The 21,683-nt window shown below is 47.1% G+C and overlaps 1 protein-coding gene across 1 annotated transcript in view; it reads right to left on the reverse strand.

The window, feature by feature from the left end:
• The window catches only part of NT5E (5'-nucleotidase ecto), a 54,013-nt gene that overhangs the window by 22,662 nt on the left and 9,668 nt on the right, over positions 1–21,683 (reverse strand). Inside the window, exons 2-3 of the mRNA XM_080663229.1 lie at positions 6,397–6,619; positions 4,410–4,598 (exon numbers count right to left, since the gene is read on the reverse strand). Coding sequence (XP_080519355.1) covers positions 4,410–4,598; positions 6,397–6,619 — 412 coding nt within the window. The remainder of the gene's footprint in view (positions 1–4,409; positions 4,599–6,396; positions 6,620–21,683) is intronic.

The following is a 21,683-nucleotide window of genomic DNA, read 5'->3' on the forward strand; positions in this document are numbered from 1 at the left end:
TGTGTGTGTGTGTGTGTGTGTGTGTGTGTGTGTGTGTATGTGTGTGTGGCAGGTCCTGTATGTGTGTTGAAATGATTCTCAGCAAGATTTACAATTCCAAGGGATGCATTATTTTTAACTATATTTTTATTAACTAATAATATTTAACTTAACTTTATGCTAATGCAATTCAAACAATTCAGTGAAGGTTCGTGGGTTGTTGTTTTTTAAAGCTGAAAAAATGTACTTAAACAAGGAAATATGCCTCATCCCTTACTGTGTCCTGGAATACCCTTATTACTTTTGTCAGCTCATTCCTCAAAATGACGAGTATCAAAATTGAAAATTTTCACAAGAGCAATCAGAAAATGTGAAATGAATGACTAAGACTCTAGAGGCAGTGTTTTTCAGAGACTGTAACTGTCCACCTTGAGATTTATGGATAAGCAGCTTATAATTTTTACCCTTACATCCTTCTTTCACCCATTCATTCATCATTAACTAAATTCGGCAACTTAGCAAAAGGCACATAGTGTTTTGCAGGACTTCATGGGCTGGAACAAAGTGGCAAGAACAAAAGGACAGGCTGAAGAATGAGTGGGAGGCCAGGCAGAGCCAACAGCCCTTTTCAGACCCAGCAGGCACACTGATTGATGGCCTCGCCAAGGCTGTGGATGGAAGTGGTGCTGTAGGAGGGCATCATTAAGGTGCTGTAAAGACAAGCCCCGAGGAACCTGGGAGTGACTTCCGTGTCCGAAGGGAGAGGTTAGAGCCTGTGATTGCTCATGCTCTGTTTTGGTCACACCTCATTTAAAGCTGAGTTTTCCAAAATATGGACTAGCTACAATCTGAAGAGATTAAGGGTGGTAACTGGCACTTAGAAAAATGGAACAGTAGAACAGAAGATATCAGAGTGCATTCTGGGTGCTCCATAAAAGTTTCTTTGTGTTTGTGTGTGTGTTTATGTGTGAGAATGCACACACACACACACACACATACACACACACACACGCGCGCGTGCCTTTCTTACTACGGATTATAGCAAAAAAGTTCAAAATCACTAAAGGATGAAGTGTGGGAAGCACATATCCAGCTCCCACGATGTATCCTGGGTTCTGACATTGCCTCAGAGAAAAGCTCAGAAGAGGCTCTAGAGAAGGGCTTTCGTGTGCCTTATCCACAGAGCAGGGACAGAACTGAAAAGTGGACGCCTGGCCCTGTTCTGAGGCTCTTGCCCTACACCCACCTTACACACAGGAGTCCCAGTGACCCTTATGATAGGTTCTGTGATCACCACCCTCACTCTACAGTGAGGGAAACCAGGCCGAGTCAGGGTCGAACCCCCAGTTAGTGGCACAAACAGAGTCGGACCACAGCGCACTTGACCCAGTGCCACTCTGGACTTGCCCCGTCTTGGCACATTCGGTCCCCGTAACTCTCCCAGGTTACTGCGTGGCTCTCTGATGTTTGATCGCACTGTTACCCGCACTGAGAAAGTTCACATCACTTTCTGTCCATCCCCCTCCTCGCCACACGGATGGACTTACGGCCTGCTACGTGCCTGGGCTGTTCTCACCATTTTATATAGACATCTTTTTCCATTAAACAGCAGAAAATTAAACACAGGTGTGACGTTTGAGTGCCTAATCTGTTGGAAAAAAAAAGACACCACCTACTGTTTTTTAACCCACCACATTGCCTTCACGCTCACCAATGGGTATAACGAGTTTGAAATTCTTCAGCCTGTGTCTACCAACAGGGAAACGACCTGAGAAGGCCTTGAATGAGCTCCTGTAAACTGGCATTATTTCTCACAGGAAGCCAGCCCCACCATGTGAAACAGTTCACCAGTGTCACTGCTCTGACTGGCATATTTTCACCCGTGGCCAACCTCCACCCACTACACACCCGAGGGGGTCAGACAGCCGCCCCACATGTGCCACTCGGGCCTGTGGGTCATTTTCAGCTGAAGGCAATCACAACCCCGAGGGCCCAGAGACACATTTCCTTCTCCCGTAAAGAATTTAAATGGGAGCCTTGCCCATAGAGTTATCACCAGAAATAATGTTCTTATCACCTCTCTATAGGGCAGGGGAGACTTCTAAGAGCTGAACACCTGGTCTTCAATGGCCTCTCCCCTCTGGAGCTTCAGGCGCCTTCCCTCATCCTTAGCTCAGAATGTCACAGATTCTACCTTTTAGCCCTCAGTCTCTGACTCACGTGTGGGTGGCTCCCATAGTTATGTATGAATTAACTGTGGTTATTGTCTATTTCTAATTTGTCTCATGTCTATTTGATTACAGAACCTGGAGGAGACGTTTGCTCCTTGCCCACACTCTTCTTAGTGGTAACCCTATTAAACATTTTCTGCTGTTTGGGGTTTAGTGGAGCTTTGCTTTTATCACATTAGAGAGCCTACGCAGAGATGCAGAGACGTGCCAAGGAGCCACCTCTTCAAGGAGTGGGTTGTTCCCCACCAAAGCCTTCCTTCTCGCTGCTGAGAAAATTCCTAACCAGCCAGGCCCTCTTCTTCTTCCTTTTCTTGAAAACACTTTAAAGCTCCATGCGGCGGTGGTGTGGGGCACCGAGCCAGGCTCAAACATTTTGGGGCATTATAGGTTAATTTCTAACTAAAACTATATAACAACAAGGAGAGAGGGGGAGGGAGGGAAGAAGGAGGGAAGGAGAAAGGGAGGGAGGAGGAAAAAGGAGAGGAGGGAGAAAGGTGTGGATGAAAAAGCAACTTTTCTGTGGAAAGTAAGCTCACAGGTGATCTGATCATAAATCCCTAACTGGGCAGGTCATGGTGGGTGGTCACACCCCAGGCCTATCGCTTCTTCAGTGAAAGGTTTAAAGCCAGCTCTGCCCATTGTTCCTGTGCATCCAGGTTAATACACCTTTGGAATGCCAGAAGTAAGACCCCTTGAGTGGAGTATTCACCCTCAAGAGAACAATCTTGTTAACTATCTTGTAATCCAACTGCCACCTTGTTCTCTCCAATCTTCCTTATTTCCTCTTCTTAATTTCAAGTGCATAAAATAAACTGTAAAGCTCCTATTTTTAGAAGCATCTGAAATCTTGCCCCTGGCATATATCCTATTTGGCTCCAATAAATGCTCACAAAAATTCTCCACAGTTTTGGAAGCTTCTTACATAGACAAAGGGAGGGAGAGAGAGGATTGAGGTGGAGGGGGCAGGAGCAAGAGGTAGGGGAAGGAGAGGTAGGAGAAGGGAGAGGGAACGGGGGAGGGACAGAAGGGAGGCAGGGGAGAGCTCACACCCTCCAGAGGGCCAGGGGCGGTGTGGCTCCAGGACTCTCAGAGGCTGTATGCAGCTGCGTCAGGTCTTGAACCCAGGGTTCCAGCTCCTGCCACCTAGGAACCTACAAAGCAAGCCCTGTCCCTTTGAGCTGTGAAAGCCTTATTTACAGTAGCTTGTTTATGCTTAAACATTTTCATATGACTTGTTGCTTTTTTATATAAACTGACTTTTGGTTGGGGTTCAGTAATCTTTTTGCTATATATAAATTTGTATATATACTAGAGGTCCAGTGCACGAATTTGTGCATGGGTGGGGTCCGGCTGGCCTGGCCCCAATTGGGGAGGATTGGGGCTGGGCCTGTCGGGAGGAGGAGATGACAGGAGGTTGGCCAGCCAGCCTGCCCTGATCAGGGCCCGATTAGGGCCTGGCCGGCTGGGGGAAGGGGCCTTGGGCAATTGGCTGGCAGACCCTGCCCCTGATTGGGATTGGGGGAAGATTGGAGGTTCGGCTGGCCATGGGGAGGGGCTATGGGCTGTGGGCCAGCTGGACCCACCCCCGAATGGGGTGGGGGATGCTGATCGAGGGTCAGCAGCCTGGAGGAGGGGCCATAGGTGGTTGACCGGCCAGCCCTGCCCTTGATGGGGCGGGGGGGGGGGGCTGATCTGGGGTGGGACCAGGTGGGGGGAAGGGCTGCAGGAGGTTGGTGGGCTGGCCCTAGCCCCTATTGGGGTGGGGGGAGGAAGGGCTGTGGGCCGATCAGGGTGGTGGGGCCCATTGGGGTGTGGCAAGCTGGGAGGAGGGGCTTCGAGGTTGGCCGGCTGGCTCCACCCCCTGATCGGCCGGTTCACTGGCCACAGTCAGAGACATAGTGACTGGTCATTATGGCCGTTATGGTCGCTGGCTTTTTATATATATATAGATTACATATATTTACAATATACACACATGAAACTGACATAATCATGAAAGCAATAAACTGTTCTTAGAAATGTCTCTGAGTAAGATTTACACCTATTACCTTTCGATGTGTATTACATATGTATAATACATTACATATATAATTTCTGTAATGTACTAAATAGTAGTAAAAGTAATCATGGCAGTTGTAAAGGCGAAAGAGACTAAGCTATGGAGACCCCTGGCTGGGATCACCCTTTTGAAGCAATTACCTGTGTAAAGGAACGTGTTGGTGTGTCCTCCCACCACGACGTCCACGCCCCTCACTTTCTGAGCAATGAGTTTATCCATTTCAAAGCCAGAGTGTCCCAGGGCAATAATTTTGTTCACATTGAGAGTCGTTAGCTTATCTACTTGCAGTTGCAATGCAGTGATTTCATCTTCAAATACTAAATTTGGCCCTAAAAGGAACAAAACAAATACAATGGATATGTATCAACAATACTTTTTATTATACTACTTATTGTACACACTAACATGCTAAGCAAAAACATCTTAATCTGCTAAAACTCTTAAATGACTAAGGCCAATACATTTTATTTATTTATTTATTTATTTAAAATATATTTTTATTGATTTCAGAAAGGAAGGGAGAGGGAGAGATAGAAACATCCATCAGCTGCCTCCTGACGCCTCCTACTGGGGATCAAGCCCACAACCTGGGTGTGTGCCCTTGACCGGAATCGAATCTGGGACTCTTCAGTCTGCAGGTTGATGCTCTATCCACTGAGCCAAACCAGGGAGGGTGCCAATACATAGTTTTTAAATTAAATATAAAATTGCTACAAAGCCCCATTCTGCCCATCCAGGTTATTAATCCTCAGTTACATTCACTTAATGTTACATTGGCTTAAGGTTGCGGATGATATTATGTTGCTCAAGATTCAAGCTCAAACTATGAGGAGGTTTCCGACCTGCAAGCCTATTTTTTTTTCTATTCTATTTTTATATGTAGACTTCCTTTACACCAATGCAGAAAATGCCTGGGCACATATGCATAAAGTACAAACAGATGATTAATTCTAAGGCTTTGTTTGCAAGTTTAGGATAATCAGTCTTAAACTTACAACTCTGTCAGCCACTAGTTCTTGTATGCCAATCTTAACACGCTGGCTGACAACTCCGTTCTGCTCACTGGCTAAGGTCAGCATGAGAGTATCATTGAGCTCTGCATAGACAGGGGTCCCATCTGGGTACTGAGAGTGCATGAGGGTTCCAGTTACTCCACATACTCGCCAACACTGGTTGTTTCCTGATTTATTGATGATGGCCATTCTGACAGGTGTAGCAATTAATTCTTGATGAAAATCCCTGTTTCTGATAGCTCCTAGTTTCCCTTTTTTCTTCAAATATGGAAAGAAAATTAATTTGGAGAATTTAGAAAAAATGTAATTTCTCACTGGTAGTGTTTCTGCTGGCCTGGTTGCCCCCAACTGCCCTCCCCTGCAGGCCTGGTCCCCCCCGCAAGTGCCCTCCCCTGGAGGCCTGGTCACCCCAACTGCCTTCCCCTGCTGGCCATCTTGTGGCAGCCATCTTGTGTCCACATGGGGGTGGCCATCTTTGACCACATGGGGGTGGCCATCTTGTGTGTTGGAGTGATGGTCAATTTGCATATTACCTCTTTATTAGATAGGATAGGCAGATAGATATATGTCTCCTAAAATATATATATGGATGTAGATATCATCAGATCATACATATTTCCCAGAAAGCCAGATAGAGCAAAGTCATTCAACTACAAAAGACGAGTAAGGCAAAGGCAGAAAGGAGAGTTAACTGGACATGTAATAATCATACCAGAAAAGGAAAGGTAAGGTAAACGATGTAGTCCCCTCGCTCTAGGCACCCTGACTCCACAGGACGAGGGCAGCGATTATGTGGCTCTTATTCTCCAGTAAATGACTCTGCACTGTTTAGCCCTGGATTTAAACAGATTTCTCCTCCAATCTTAAATGCACCGAATTAAGCAGAGACACTGTCAACAAGGAAGTTCACGGAACAGAAGAGCGAATGTCCTTAAGAAGTAGCCTAGAACGATGTGGGGGCCACCAGGCTGGTTTCGTCACTGCCATCCTAGGTACACCGTTGCCCAACACCACACGTGGTTCCTCCTTCTACCCACAGTCCATAAAAATAGTGCCACGCTCTGATTTGCTGCCTCTATTTTCAAACAAGGAGTGCTATGAAAATAGAAAGTACCTGGATTTGAGAGAACAGGAGTTTCTTTTGAGGTGTATCCAACAATTCCCACCAATTCACCACCAACAGAAAGGTTTGTATACGGCAAATAAAGATTTGCTATTTGAGATGCTAGCGGCCCCTTCGCTTTAATGTTTGCACTCAGAATTGGAAATTTGGCCTCTCTGAGGAGTGGATCAATCAGACCTTCGGCACCATTATCAAATTCATGATTTCCCAGGGCCTAGGAGAAAAAGAAAAGAGAAAAAGAATTAGGTACTCTGGAATTTCCAATAAAAGCACACTTTAAAGAATACCTCATTAGCCCAGTGGCTCCAACACGGGCAGGGCTGCCGGAGGCCGCTCCCAGGGCCTCTGCCCTCCTCCCGCCCGAGGTTTACGCAGTTGTCCTGGAGTTGGGCCAGGGACATCCAGGTCCTCAGGCTGGTCTGAGACCTGCTCCCTAGGTCCCACACCACCTACTGGACTGGAGGTAGCAGCAACACAAGAGCCAGTAGGAAGCAGACTGGACGTCCATGGTCCTGCCAACCCAGATCTGGGCAGGGCCTGCACTCACCAGGTGCTGCCCAGCCTCTTGCCTTCTGTTTTCTCTCAGAAACCCACATTCCAACCCACCCACCCCATGGTCCCAGCCTCCATCTGCAAGAGAGAACCACTAAAATCATTGAGACTTTAGCCAAGGCGACTGGAAGGTTCTGTTGGCAGAGACCAGAGGCCTCTCCTCCTCCTCACAGCCCCACGTCTCCTTGGTCACGATTCCACAACGGTTTCTTGCCAAGGACTCTGTGGCCCGGTAATTCCTCCGGGGAAGTGAAGAGCCCCAAAGACAAGCAGGAGAAGGCCTGCTCCACATTTTACAGGGTGGCCCTGGTTTCTTCCTCTGTCTGCTCGGGCTACCCCATGTTTCATTCCCAGCAGGTTCCTGTCTGAGAAAGAACAGGTGAAATGACTATTCACCACCAACAGTGGGTTTCTGGACCCACTTTGAGCTCAGGGCTTTGTGAAGAGGTGGGGTAGTTTTTTTTTGTTTTTTTTTTAATAATATATTTTTACTGATTTCAGAGAGGAAGAGTGAGGGAGAGAGAGATAGGAACATCAATGATGAGAGCGAATCATTGATTGGCTGCCTCCTGCACGCCCCCCACTGGGGATCAAGTCCATAGCCCAGGCATGTGCCCTGACTGGGAACTGAACCATGACTTCCTGGTTGATAGGTTGACGGTCAACCACTGAGCCAAGCCAGCTGGGCGAGCTGGGGTAGTTTTTTAATGCAAACCTTGCCTCCTACCTCCTTTGCTCTCTCCCATCCCCTACTGCTCTAGGAGTAGCTATTGGGTAACAAAACAACCATTTTGACACCTGGCAGTTTCCCCTGGAATAATACCGACAAGACACAACATGCCAGCCACCTCCCCTGAAATGCCTGCACCCCTTTCTCCACTGGCTCCTGGAATCAGTCGTTCTCCTCTGGGCACCTGCCTATCTGCTCTGGTTGCCAAGACAGTTTTGCTAACCTAGTATTTAACCCAGTAAGTCTCAAAATACCTAAGCCTGGCTGGCTTGCCTCCGTGGTTGAGCATCAGCCTATGAACCAAGAGGTCATGGCTTGATTTCTGGTCAGGGCTCATGCCCGGGTTGTGGGCTCAATCCTCAGTGTGGGGAGTGCAGGAGGCAGCCAATCAATGATTCTCTCTCATCACTGATGTTTCTATCTCTCTGTCCTTCTCCCTTCCTCTCTGAAATCAATAATAAAATATCTACACTAATAAAAGAGAAATATGCAAATTGACCATACCTCTGTGACACCCACCAGCCAATCAGGAGTGAGTATGCAAATTAACCCAACAAAGATGATGGGTTAATTTGCATATGCAGGCGTGGAGCGAAGACTGAAGGCTCTGGCCTGAGCAAAGACTAAAGACTGAAGACTGAAGATGACTGAAGATGACTGAAGACTGAAGACTGAAGAGGCTTGGCTTCTCCGCTGTGCCTGGAGCGGAGAAGCCTAGCCTCAAGGCTTGGCTTCTCCACTGTGGCCAGAGCGAAGGCCTGGGTCCCGGGTGCCAGAGGAAAACTGGTGTCGGCAGCCAGGGGAAGGAAGGCCTATTGCACGAATCTTCATGCAACGGGCCTCTAGTCTATACACTGAGTGGCCAGATTATTATGATCTCTGAACGCATAATAATCTGGCCACTCAGTGTGTGTGTGTGTGTGTGTGTGTGTGTGTGTGTGTGTGTGTGTATATATTTTATATATATATATATATATATATATATATATATATATATTAGAGGCCCGGTGCATGAATTTGTGCATGGGTGGGGTCCGGCCAGCCTGGCCAGGGGGAGGGGACATGGGCGGTTGGCTGGCCTGCCTGCTGGTCGAACTTCTGGTTGAGGGGACAATTTGCATATTAGCCTTTTATTATATAGGATATACACTGAGTGGCCAGATTATTATGCGTTCAGAGATCATAGTAATCTGGCCACTCAGTGTATATATAAAAAGCCAGCAACTGGAACACCGGAACGACCAGAACCACCGGTTGCCATGATGCCCACTGTGGCAGGCCAACCGGCCTGATCAGGGGCAGGGTTGGCTGGCCAACCTCCTGTGGCCCCTCCTCCCCCCACCGGTCCCACCCCCGATTGCCCCTCCCACCCCAATTGGGGGTGGGGCCAGCTGGCCAACTGTCCTCGGTCCCTCCCATTGGCTGGCCCCTCCCCTGATCGGCCCCCATCAGGGCGGGTGGGCCAGACCCCACCTGTGCATGAATTCATGCACCGGGTCTCTAATATTTTAAATGAATAAATATATAAACCAGTGAATCTCAAAATTTCTAAATACCACATTTGCTTCACTTTGCAGGTCATCTGGGAACAGGCTTGGAAGTATTGGCTGGTGACCCTTAGTCTAAATTAGAACCGCCCCCCCCATATTCTCTTCGTGGGGGTCCTGCCACCTCCACCTTGTAGCCCCTTGCTGGCCATACAGGCACTCCCTGTGTGTAGAGGTGTTCTCTCTTTTCCGCATCAGCACGGAAAAGGAATGGGTCCAATTCTGAGTGGAGGAGCTGGGGATTAAGAAATAAAAGAAAGAGACCAGATAGAAAGATAGAAACAAAGCTGAGAGCCAGGTGGGACGCCATCCTCTCTGATGGAGAGGCAGGGACCCCGGAGCCCACACAGCACATTTATTTTATACCCCCAAATACCAGGAAGTATCACCAAAACTTAGGATCAAAGGAGCTTATTTGCATTCTTGAGTAGGCCCTAGTATTCCTGGTGCTTGCCTGGATTTACATATCAAAGCCCGCTCCCTGGCACCTGGACAAAGGTAAAAAGTCAGTACTGATAACACCCCCCACCTTCTTGGGGAGGGCGTAACCGAGACGTGGCTCTGCCAGTCGCCTCGGGCTCAGCTGACAACAATTTAAAGAAAGGCCCTGACTGGTTTGGCTCAGTGGATAGAGCGTCGGCCTGCGGACTCAAGGGTCCCAGGTTCGATACCTGTCAAGGGCATGTACCTTGGTCGTGGGCACATACCCAGTAGGGAGTGTGCAGGAGGCAGCTAATGGATGTTTCTCTCTCATCGATGTTTCTAACTCTCTATCCCTCTCTCCCTTTCTCTCTGTAAAAAATCAATAAAATACGTTTAAAAAAAATAAAATAAAGAAATGCCCATGTGCCTTCCCAGGTGGCCCTCTACACCTGTGTATCTGCTCGCACGGCTGTATATTATGTCCTACAGTGTACACATCTACACAGAGAAAGCAACACAATCTCCTCACTTTCCCACCTACCTGTCTCCCCAATTAAATGCAGAATTTCTAAATTTGCTTTTTCCTCCATTTCTGAGAATTTACTAATTTTTACCTCTTCCTCGTACCCAATTACTTCCCTCTTAAAGCTGACCTAGCCTTAAAGTTTCTCCCAGTTTTGGGTAACCGTTTTATTCATGGTTTCTTCCTATGGTGAAATGTCTGTTAGATTTCAGTAACTATCTTGCTTAACTGTGAAGTTTTTAACATGAATGTTTCTATAGTTCTTAATGAAAGACTATCCACCATGTCAGCCACCTTGCAGTTTGCCAACCAGCATTCTATGGCTGGACTGCAGCAACAGCTGACGCTGTATTTTTCATTTATTCCCTCTTGGCCCAAGCTGCCAATATCAATAAAGCCAGAAACCCTGGAGCAGCTGAATCCTTCACACTCACTCTCCCCACTCCGCTTCCACCAGTATCTCTCCCCTTCTCCTAAACGTGGGTTCATTTCCATCCCACTGCGGCTACCTGCTTCAGTCCTCGCCTCCTCTCTGGACTAATGCAACAGCTTCCTAGCTGGGCTCGGCGGCAGCCGTTCCCATCTCTAAACCCTCCTGCATGTTGCAGCCAGAACAGCCTCTCTAAGATGCAAGTCTGACCTTGTCAATCTCAACCTTCAGGTCCTTCAGAGGCTCTCCGCTCCCTTTGGGATCAAATTCAACACCCTGAGCGCTGTGGGCCACCAGGCTCTTTGAGATCTGCTCTCATCCCACCCTCCAGCCTCATTTCTGACGCCCACCCCCTGACGTGCAAGGCAGCCAGGCAGGGCTGACTCCTCCTCTCATGAGCAGAGACCTGGGCACATTTCTAAGCCACAGCTCCCTCTGGAAGGGCACTGAATGAACAAAACAAAAATCATGATAAAAATGAGCCCGCATTTACTAAGCACTTGCCACACACCCGCATCATGCAAAGTGATTTCGTACAGAAAACCTGGTTTCCTGCTGTGAGGTTGGTATTATATCCTCACTTTGCAGGTGAGAAAACCTGAGATCTGGAGGCACTACATGAATTGTTCAATTCACACCATTAGTAAGTACTGGAGCTGGGACTAGAGCCCCTTCTGTGGGACTCCACCTTCTCCAAACTTGATGCTGGGATGTAAAGGGTGTTGTATAAGGCCTAGTATATAGTGGGCACTCAAAACCAAATCCTGCTTGCAGTTTTTCACGCTCTTCACTTATCTTTGTCCCTTTGTATATGACAAATGATGAGTGATCTACGGATGGGTGGGACAGAATAGCCTTGTTCAACAATGGCTTCGGCTCCTGAAGTCTGATGCTCCTTCTGGAAGACAACTTCCCAAGAACCTTTCGTTGCATTCCCTGTCTGAGTTAGATGTCCTTCCTCGGCCCTGAGGTTACCTCTGTGCAGCCCTAGCCGACCCTGCACCTGCCCGCTGGCCTCGCTAATGCCCAGCACAGTCCCTGAAGCAGAGCCATCGAATGAATAAATGAATAAGTATAAGTATCTCCAACACATTTCTTTCTTCCACACACAGCTAATTTTTCCTACAAAAATTCATGCAGAAAACCCCTTTGCAAATACTCATTTTCTTTAGCAACTCCTATTTCAATGTCCCCACTGTGACTCCTGTTCGTCTCTCTTCCTTGGCACATATTAGAGTGTCATGACGCCTAAGCGCTTCAGAAGGGGGACCATGTTGCTCACCCAGGCACACTGGGCTCCCTCCCCCACCCCTCCTGTCCTGCTGACATGCAGCAGCAGCTCAAGAAATGTGTTGAAGAACTTGAACAATAAAAGGTAGAATAGCAGAGCAGGTCGTTGTCCCGTGTTCTTCTACATCTTATAGAGCATTTGTAGCACAAGCACTAGAGAGCTTAAAAAAATTCATACTGCAGGAGTACTCTGCCCTTTTTGTGCCCTCTGAAAATTGCCTTATGTGAGTGCCTGCCAAGTTTTTGCTGCTCTGCCCACAGCTTCCCTGTGCCTTTAGCCACTAATCCTGATCGGATTTAACCTATTACTTGCCACTCTTTGCTGTAATCCTCACACCAGGCAAGTGATTTCCCTGATGCTAAATCATATTTTTATGTTCTCCTTTTCTCTCTTCTGTTATTTTTCCCTCCAAACATTTCACTTCTACGATTGGGTTCATTCGTCCACTAATCCTATTCATTCACTAATTCTAGCCCAATGACAACCTTGTATATTTTTACTATAAACACTAAACTTCACTGTCCTACCCCTTCCTCTGTCCATGGCAGATGCCAATGCACTTTCCTGTAAAGAGAGTTGAGCCTGGTCATTTTCCTTTCTTAGACACATTTTCAGGTAATTATGAGGTGATCACATCTCTAATCATTTATTTCCACTATACTGTATGCTAAAAATAATTTAACTTAACATTCACTTACCCTCTTTTGGATACCAGAGCCATAGGAATATGATGCAAGCTTTTGGCCTAGACCCAGCTTCTCACCCTCACTGCTTCCTTTGTGCAGGAGAAGCCCAAAATACGACTGAAAACCAAACCTGATGATTTTATAGGAAAGAAACTTCCCACACTCTCCATCTAACCCAGGCCAGGATATTGGACCACCCACACACCTGAGATGCTGTCTGCTTTTAAAGCTAAAAACTAACGAACATGGAAGGACAAGAGGAAATCTGCTGCTGCTGTGACTCAAAATCCTGTTGTTAAACGAACTCTGCGGAATACAGGCTGATGTTTTTTAGCACCTTCTGTGGCAGCTGTCAATATTTACGTTTGATGGGATAGTCTGTGGGAGTCCAGTGGTGCTGGAGAAATTCTCTGTTGTCTAAGGATAAGGCCCAGAAGGCTTCTGAGGTCATGTAAATTAGTGATGGAAGGATGAAGATATTCTAAAATTTCTGACTCCACTCCAAATTTATTGTTTTGATTATTAAAGCCCTGGCTGGTTTGGCTCAGTGGATAGAGTGTCAGCCTGCGGACTGAAGGGTCCTGGGTTCGATTCCGGTCAAGGGCACATGCCCAGGTTGCGGGGCTTGATCTCCAGTAGGGGGCATGCAGGAGGCAGCCGATCAATGATTCTCTCTCATCATTGATGTTTCTATCTCTCTCTCCCTCTCCCTTCCTCTCTGAAATCAATAAAATATATTAAAAAATACCCTGCTGTTAGGAGGAAAAGCTTGTGTCTAAAGTTATTTTGAAATTCTTACAAATTCTGGACACAGGCCAAAGTAAGCAATATATATATATATATATATATATATATATATATATATATATATAAATTTTCTTTTTTCCATCACCATTTATCACCTCTACACCCTCTTCCACCTCTACTCCTCCCACTCTCTTCCTCCGCAATCACCACACTGTTGTTCATGACAAATTTTCAGGTAATTATGAGGTGATCACATCTCCTATCATTTATATCCAATGCACTGTACACTAAAAAGAATTTAACCTAACATTCAGTTATCATCTTTTGGATACCAAATTAAATGAAAGGTACCTAATATTCACCCAAATTGTACTGCAAACAAATGCATGATGTCATAATGCCACTCTGCCCCACACCTGCAATATCTCCAACACCAGAATCACCTATATACTAGTATATAAAACCCTAATATGCAAATAGACCGAATGGCGGAACAACCGAACAACTGAACAACTGGTCGCTATGATGTGTGCTGACCACCAGGGGACACGGTGGAACATGGTGGCGTCGGTCACAGCGGGATGGTGGAGCAGGTGAGTGGGGGTGCCAGACCAAGGCAGGGCGCTGGTTGCTGTCATCAGGACGAGCCTCTGGTGGTTACTGAAAATTCTTAGCTCCTGCACGCCACAGTCTTGCCCAGGGCTCCCACCTGCTGTCAGTGCCAGCCCCGCTCCCACCTGTTGCCGGCACCCGGCCCCGGCCCCGATTGCTCAGCGCTGTCGGTGGGTGCAAGCGGCAGCTGCTGGCCCCGATTGCCCCTGAGGACTTCTCCACCTCCCCCTGCTCCTGAGGGGTGATTGGGGCAGCACAGCAACTGCTGCTCACACTCACTGATGGTGTCAGCCCTGTTCGCACCCGCTGCTGGCGCCAGCCCCAATTGCTCCATGCCATCAGCGGGTGCATGTGGGGCCATAGCCATCAGCGTGTGGGAGCGGAGGTGGCAGGAGTGGGGCTGCCGGCAGAGAGGGGACCAGGGCCGTGGCAGGAGGGGCTGGGCAGGGGCACGGAGGATGGGCTGAGACCTGTCCCAGTGCCCACTGCAGCTTCACGGCCCACAGTTCCTTTCAAGATGCATGAATTCGTGCACTGGGCCCCTCGTAGAAATATAATGTCCATGGCAGGTGCATTGATTGAGTCAGTCTTTCCCACTGAGTTTGGACTGAACCTCAGAATCCTGCTTATCCTGCCCCTGCAGGGAGCTGCTGTCAATCAACTAGACACCAACTAGTTCAACTTGAGATGAAATTGTTTTTCATGCTTACACTATGATAATAATTATAAATGTGGAATCTCTTTATTGACTTTTAGCAACAATAAAATATGTCTTCAGTGAGTAACAAATACTGGAGGCAATACTTTCAAATAAAAAAGAATCTAAGGACTTAAATGTAAGATGGGAAACCATAAAAATCTTAGAAGACTCCAGAGGCAGCAAAATATCAGACATATGTCGTAGCAATATCTTTACCGATACAGCTCCAAGGGCAATGGAGACTAAGGAGAAAATAAACAAATGGGACTACAACAAAATAAAAAGCTTCTGCACAGCAAAAGAAACCATAAACAAAACAACAAGAAAGCCCACTGCATGGGAGAACATATTTGGCAATGCTATTTCAGATAAGGGTTTAATCTCCAAAATTTACAGAGAACTCATACAACTTAACAAAAGGAAGACAAACAACCCAATCAAAAATGGGCAATGAACCTAAATAGACACTATTTGAAAGAGGACATACAGAAGGTCCAGAGACACATGAAAACATGCTCAAAGTCACTAATCATTCGAGAGATGCAAATGAAAACGAGATACCATCTCACACCTATCAGAATGGCTATCATCAACAAATCAACAAACAACAAGTGCTGATGAGGATGCGGAGAAAAAGGAACCCTCGTGCACTGCTGGTGGGAATGCAGACTGGTGCAGCCACTGTGGAGAACAGTATGGAGTTTCCTCAAAAAACTGAAAATGGAACTCCCATTTGACCCAGTAATCCCACTTCTAGGAATATATCCCAAGAAACTAGAAACACCAATCAGAAAGGATATATGCACCCCTATGTTCATAAGCAGCACAATTTACAATAGCTAAGATTTGGAAACAACCTAAGTGCCCATTAGCAGATGAGTGGATTAAAAAACTGTGGTACATCTTCACAATAAAATACCATGCTGCTGTAAACAAGAAGGAACTCTTACCATTTGCAACAGCATGGATGGAACTGGAGAGCATTATGCTAAGTGAAATAAGCCAGTCGGAGAAAGATAAATATCACATGATCTCATTCATATGTGGGATATAATGATCAACATAAACTGATGAACAAAAATAGATCCAGAGACAAATGGCGGCGGGGGGAGGGGGGCGGGGGGGGAGGTTAGAGACCAACCAAAGGACTTATATGCATGCATATTAGCATAACCAATGGACACAGACACTGGGGCGGGGTAGGCGTGGGGCTTGCCCTCGGGGGTGGGGCTGGGGAGGTTCAATCAGGGGGAAAAGGAAACATAACTTTAAACAATAAAAATATATTTAAAAAAAATAAACAAAGAATCTTTTCTGACTCCTCTGTGTTTTCCATGTTTGTGCCAGGAATGGTGTGGATGGGTCCTGCAACCGAACTCAGTCGCTGCTCAGCCAGTCTGCTGCCTGACCACACTGTCCTCGAGGCTACGTGCCAACTTGCATGTTTTTTCAAAGCTCCTCCTAGGAGGAGCTGCCATTTCATTCATTTCCTGCTTTCCCCCATAAACAAATGCTCCCATTGGTACTGAATAAATGGGTAAACAGAAGAAATAGTGAGGACACTCCTCAGGGCGAGAGGAAGGGAACAAAGCACGTGGTGTGAGAATGGGTCAGTGGTGGTGGCTAAGGCAGGGGGGACCGAGGCCAGAGCTTGCCACTGGCATAACCATTAATTGGCCTCCAAAATCCATTTAAAATGTACCTAGCGCAGGGGAAATCACCGATAAATATTTACTGAATGAATGAACAAGCCAATAAATAACTGGTGAGCAGGAGAAAGAAGGAGAGAGTTAATCCCCAGGCTGGAGTTGCTGGTCCTCAGCCCCGGGCTGTTCCTCCAGAGCCTCTTCCAGGAACCTGGGATTCTGTGCCCGGTCCCCGCGTCTGAGCTGCAATGGGAAAAGGGCTACAAGACACAGTCTCTGTGGCCTTGGTATGAAACCAGTGAAGAATTCTGTCTGAAAACCTCTAATGAATGGCCACAGAAGCCACAGAATGATAATTTCATCAGGAAACTGGGCCACGGAAGGCAAGCAAGCCGCCAGGCCTGAAAGCAGAAAAGTCCTCACAGGCCAAGACCCTGTTAGGCCTCACCGAGGACAGAGCCCGCATTCTCAACTGGGAAACGTGTCCCCAAATAAATGAGGCTGTGGGGCGCTCACAGAGGCCCAGCTCGGACCCGTTCCTAATGCAGCATCCTTGGTTAGTTTGCCTCGACCTGCAGCAGAATTTTTATTCCAAGTCTTACCGGAACATTTAGATTTTTCCAAGTTGTGAAAGGCTCCCCCTCCCTCCTCCTTCATTTCAGGCCTGCCCGGCTTGAAACCAGGCCAGGTGGGTTACAGACACAGTGAAACTGCACGGGCCCAGGAGGGGGCTGCTGGGACAGAGGCCTGGAGGAGACACTAGATGGAGATGTCTGGGAGTGAGATGGTGGTGACTGGGTTCCCTCCACAACCCCTCCCCGAGGCTCCCCATTCCTCCCTCTGTGCAGGCCAGTGAGCCCTCTGCCAGGTGGAGCACCTGGAGAAGGGCACTTACTCCTGGTAACCTATGAATGAGACACGTGTTGGGATGCATGTGGTCCCAGAGGTTGGGAAAGAGCCTCCATCACCACTGAGAAGCACCTGGAGAAGCAGCCGGCAGCTCTCCCTTCTCCCCTCGGCCCTCCCTCCTGGCCAACCAGCCTTGAAGTCCTGTTGCTTCTGCTCCTCCCTCATCCCCCAAGTGGTCTCCTCCTTCACCTCACTCCACTGCCCCATTCTGACTCATCACTGCTCACCCGGCCCTTCCCGGAGCCTTCTAGCTGATCTCTGGCCACCAGGCTCACACATTTCCCAGCCGTTCACGGCAGGCCGCCAGACTGCCCTTCCCCAAACACCCAACTGCTTCCTGCTTCAAGTCTCTGCAGGGCTTCCCACCTCCCACCTCCCACATCCCACCTCCCACCTCCCACCAAAATTTCAGTCCTGACTCCCTGAACAGCCCCTCCCTGGTCTCCCTGAGCTGCCCCATTCTTTTCTGCCAAACTTCAGGGGCTCTGAGTTTCAGGAACACTAAACTACTCCCATGCAGTGAGCTGCCTTAGACACAGCTCAAGCGTGACTTCCATGAGAAGCCTTCGTGCCAGTTCCGCTGCAGATGCCGGTCTCTGTGCATCAGTCATGCCTGGCACGCATGTCTCTGACAGCATCTGTCCTCGCTGAGGCCGTCAGTCCTCACATCTTTCTCCCAGAGATGGGAGTGCTATCAACTGTCCCTGTAGCCTTGGTGACACCAGATGGGAGCCTGACCAGTGCCCAGCAGATGTTTACTGAACGGATAACAGAACCACCCACTTCTCTGCTCCTTTTAAAGATTTTTAAAAATTGATCTTTTTTTTTTTTTTTTTGAGAGAGAGAGAGAGAGAAAGGGAGAGGGAAAGAGAGACACGTTGATGTGAGAGCAGAACATCCATTGACTGCCTCCTGCATGCCCCCTACTGGGGATGGAGCCCAAAACTAGGGCATGTGCCCTGACTGGGAATCGAACCAGCACCATTTTGGTGCAGGGGACAATGCTCAACCAACTGAACCACACCGGCCAGGGCTCCCCTGCTCCTTTTAAATGGCCTCCATTTTACTCTGTGATTTGGTATGTGAGTCATTAAAACTTTTCAAAAGAAGGCAGGACATAAAAACAAACTTGGTAAACTAGTTAAGCAATAACTTAGTTGTAAAATGAGAGGAAACCAAGTTGCTTGGAAGCTGGTGAGAAGCTTAGTCACCTGCATCACAATTCAAGGCCTGAGCCCCTGGGCAGCCCTTCATGGCAACTGGCCTGGTTCTCTTCTTTCTTGTATTTTTATTTATATTTCTACTAATATCTCATTGGCACTAAGTTTGTGAATTAAATAAGTATGTTTTTTAAAAACAAAGTTTGAACTGTTCCATGTGTGTCTTGTGTGTGCACATGCGAACATTATTTAGATTTCATGATGGCAGTTAGGGAGAACATGGAACATTTTGAAAGCCTCTTCCTGTCAGAAATCTGCTAAGGGACCAACTATTTGGTCTGTCAAAGGACACCTATATCTGAATTAGAAAGGGGGCATGTCATAGCCTCAGCTTTGTTCACAGAAGACTCACTGGTAAAAATCACCAGTGAACTTGACATAAGGGAATGTCAAGAAAGAGAAGGTGTTTCTTTAAAAAAAAAACAACAACACAAAGAAAACCATGACAAAAAAAATATTAATAGTTAAGACTTTCCTGCTACATGGCTAGGTCCTGTTGACATATTAACTCATTTAATTCTTATGATGCAATGAGATAGATGCTATTATTTTTCCTTTTTATATTTTATTTTATTTTATTTATTTTAGAGCAGAAGGGAGAGGGAGAGAGAAATAGCAACATCAATGATGACAGGGAACCATTGATCGGCTGCCTCCTGCACATCCCACACTGGGGATCGAGCCCGAAACCCAGGCATGTGCCCTGACCAGGAATCGAACAGTGACCTCCTGGTTCATAGGTTGACGCTCAACCACTGAGCCACGCTGGCCGGGCTATTTGTTCTTTTTAGAGATGGGGAAACAGAGGCATAGGGCTCACACCACTAGCATGGCGCAGAGCAAGGTAGTGAACAAGGGTAGTGAGGTTTCAGCATCCAGGCCCTTAACCACTCTGCAAAACTGCTGCTGATGTAAACACTGGGAAGGGATAGGTATCATTCAATAATTTGTTTCTTCCAGGGTCTGAGAGTACCAAGTACGAGGCCACGGTCCCTGTTCTCAGGAAGCTGACAGGGCAGGCAGGGATAGAGTAAGACATAGCACATCTGTCCATCCATCCATGCATACATCAAACACGTGGCAAACACGTGTGTGAGACAGCCCCGCAAAGATGCAGGCACACCCTGCCCGCTAAGGACCGCAGGGGGCTCAGAGTGTGAGCTTCCCCTCCATTGCGCCATCAGAGGAAGCCCACAGGCAAATGATATCACCTGTATCAACAGATGAGGAGATGAAAACACGAGTGCCGAGGCAGTCAAAAATGTTCCAAGTGAAGAGAAGAGGCTTAAACACAATGTCAGAAGGAAAACAAATGAGATAAGAATTGATTTAAGAGCAGTGCAATTTGCATGATGCAGAAGAAAAGAATTTGTTTAATCCACAGGTACCAATAGTAATAATGTCAAGAAGACATTTGTCAGAAATTTGCAACACAGGAATTTAGTCATTTCCACACTAGCTCACTCATTAAGGACTGGAGGTTGCAGTCTACCCTGTAACCTGAAGGTTAGGGCTCAGTTCCTCATCACCCAGCAAGACTCAACAATAACCTTAAGCGGGGGGAGGATTACAAATTATGTTTGGTTTGGCTGATACATTTCTGGCATTGAGGCCACTTTTGGTTTTGGGGTGTGCTCCATCCTCCAATGTGGCTTCTGATGGGATGGCAGAAATAATCGAGGGGCTCTATCCAGCTCATCTGCACTTCAGTGTTTGTTGAATGAATCACTGAAAAAGTACTGAACAGACAACATTTCCCATATCAGATGGAAAATTTTACAAACTCTCTATAACCTGCAAAACATGCATGTCAATGTTACATTTAGAATTACCTGTTCAACTAATTGAGGTTCAGGCAGGTTTAACTACACCTCTAAGGGGCTAGAGCAGCTGTGGGCAAACTACAGCCTGCGGGCCGGATCCGGCCCGTTCGGCTGTTCTATCCGGCCCGCGGAGCCGAAAGAGCGGAGGGTTCTCTTGCTCTCCCCTCCGCTCCTTTACTTTGAATTTATATTAGTTCACACAAATACTCCATCCATGCTTTTGTTCCGGCCCTCCGGTCCAGTTTAAGAACCCATTGTGGCTCTCGAGTCAAAAAGTTTGCCCACCCCTGGGCTAGAGGGCTCCAGCTAATGTTTGTATTATGTATAGAAGTAATTACTCAAGTGAGGGAGAAGAAGTGTCAAGAGAATTTTCAAATTTTAGTCATGCGGTTGAAGAAAACAGAGGAAGGGATTTACACAGCTGAACTGGTGAGTGAAGCACAGAAAGCTGCCAATTTGGTTTGTGATTTGTTTGGCTTTCCCATTTTCAGTTAAGCAAACACAGATGCCAAAACAAGGACAAGCTAAGAAGTTGCCTTTGCTTTCTTTTTTCAAATTTTTATATTTATTTATTTATTTTTAATTTTTATTTTTTTTACAGAGAGGAAGGGAGAGGGATAGAGAGTTAGAAACATCAATGAGAGAGAAACATCGATCAGCTGCCTCCTGCACAACCCCTACTGGGGATGTGCCTGCAACCAAGGTACATGCCCTTGACTGGAATCGAACCTGGGACTCTTCAGTCCCCAGGCTGACGCTCTATCCACTGAGCCAAACCAGTTAGGGCTGCTTTCTTTTTTTTAAATCCTCACCTGAGGATATGTTTTTATTGATGTTTTTGTTGTGTTTTTTAGAGAGACAGGAAGGGAGAGAGAGAGAAACATCTATCAGTTGTCTCCATTATGTGCCCCAACCGAGGATCAAACCCGCAACCGATTTGGTGTATGGGACGGTGCTCCAACCAATGAAACCACTTGGCCGGGGCTGTCTTTGCTTTCTTGAGGTCAATCCCGCCCAGCCCAGCCCTGGTGTGGAACTCAGAATGGAACAGAGGAAGCCGAAGGGCCAAGACCACACATGCATCACATCACTGAGGCTTGGGCACCCACAACCCCCAGACACTTGCAACTCCTGAGGTCTGAACTTTAGAAACACTACCAACCTTTGTTGCCTTTAAAAAAAATACCACTTGCTTTCAGGCTTCCCAAACTAGCATTGCTAATCGGCCTTCCTTAAACCCGGCTTTGCTACTGAAGATAAAGTAACTCTGAGAGTTTCCTTGATATGAGAATATCACATTCCTTTGTAAGAATTTTATTTGCAATCACTTGACTCTAAGGTGACTTCTCTTCACGTTCGGGATTAGTTTTTGGGGGAGGAGGGGAAACGCTCACTGTCACAATCCCTATGCTCAGGGATCAGCGTTTCAGTCAATTTTG

This window comes from Plecotus auritus, assembly GCF_963455305.1.
Source record: "Plecotus auritus genome assembly, chromosome: 4".
Taxonomy (NCBI): Eukaryota; Metazoa; Chordata; class Mammalia; order Chiroptera; family Vespertilionidae; genus Plecotus; species Plecotus auritus.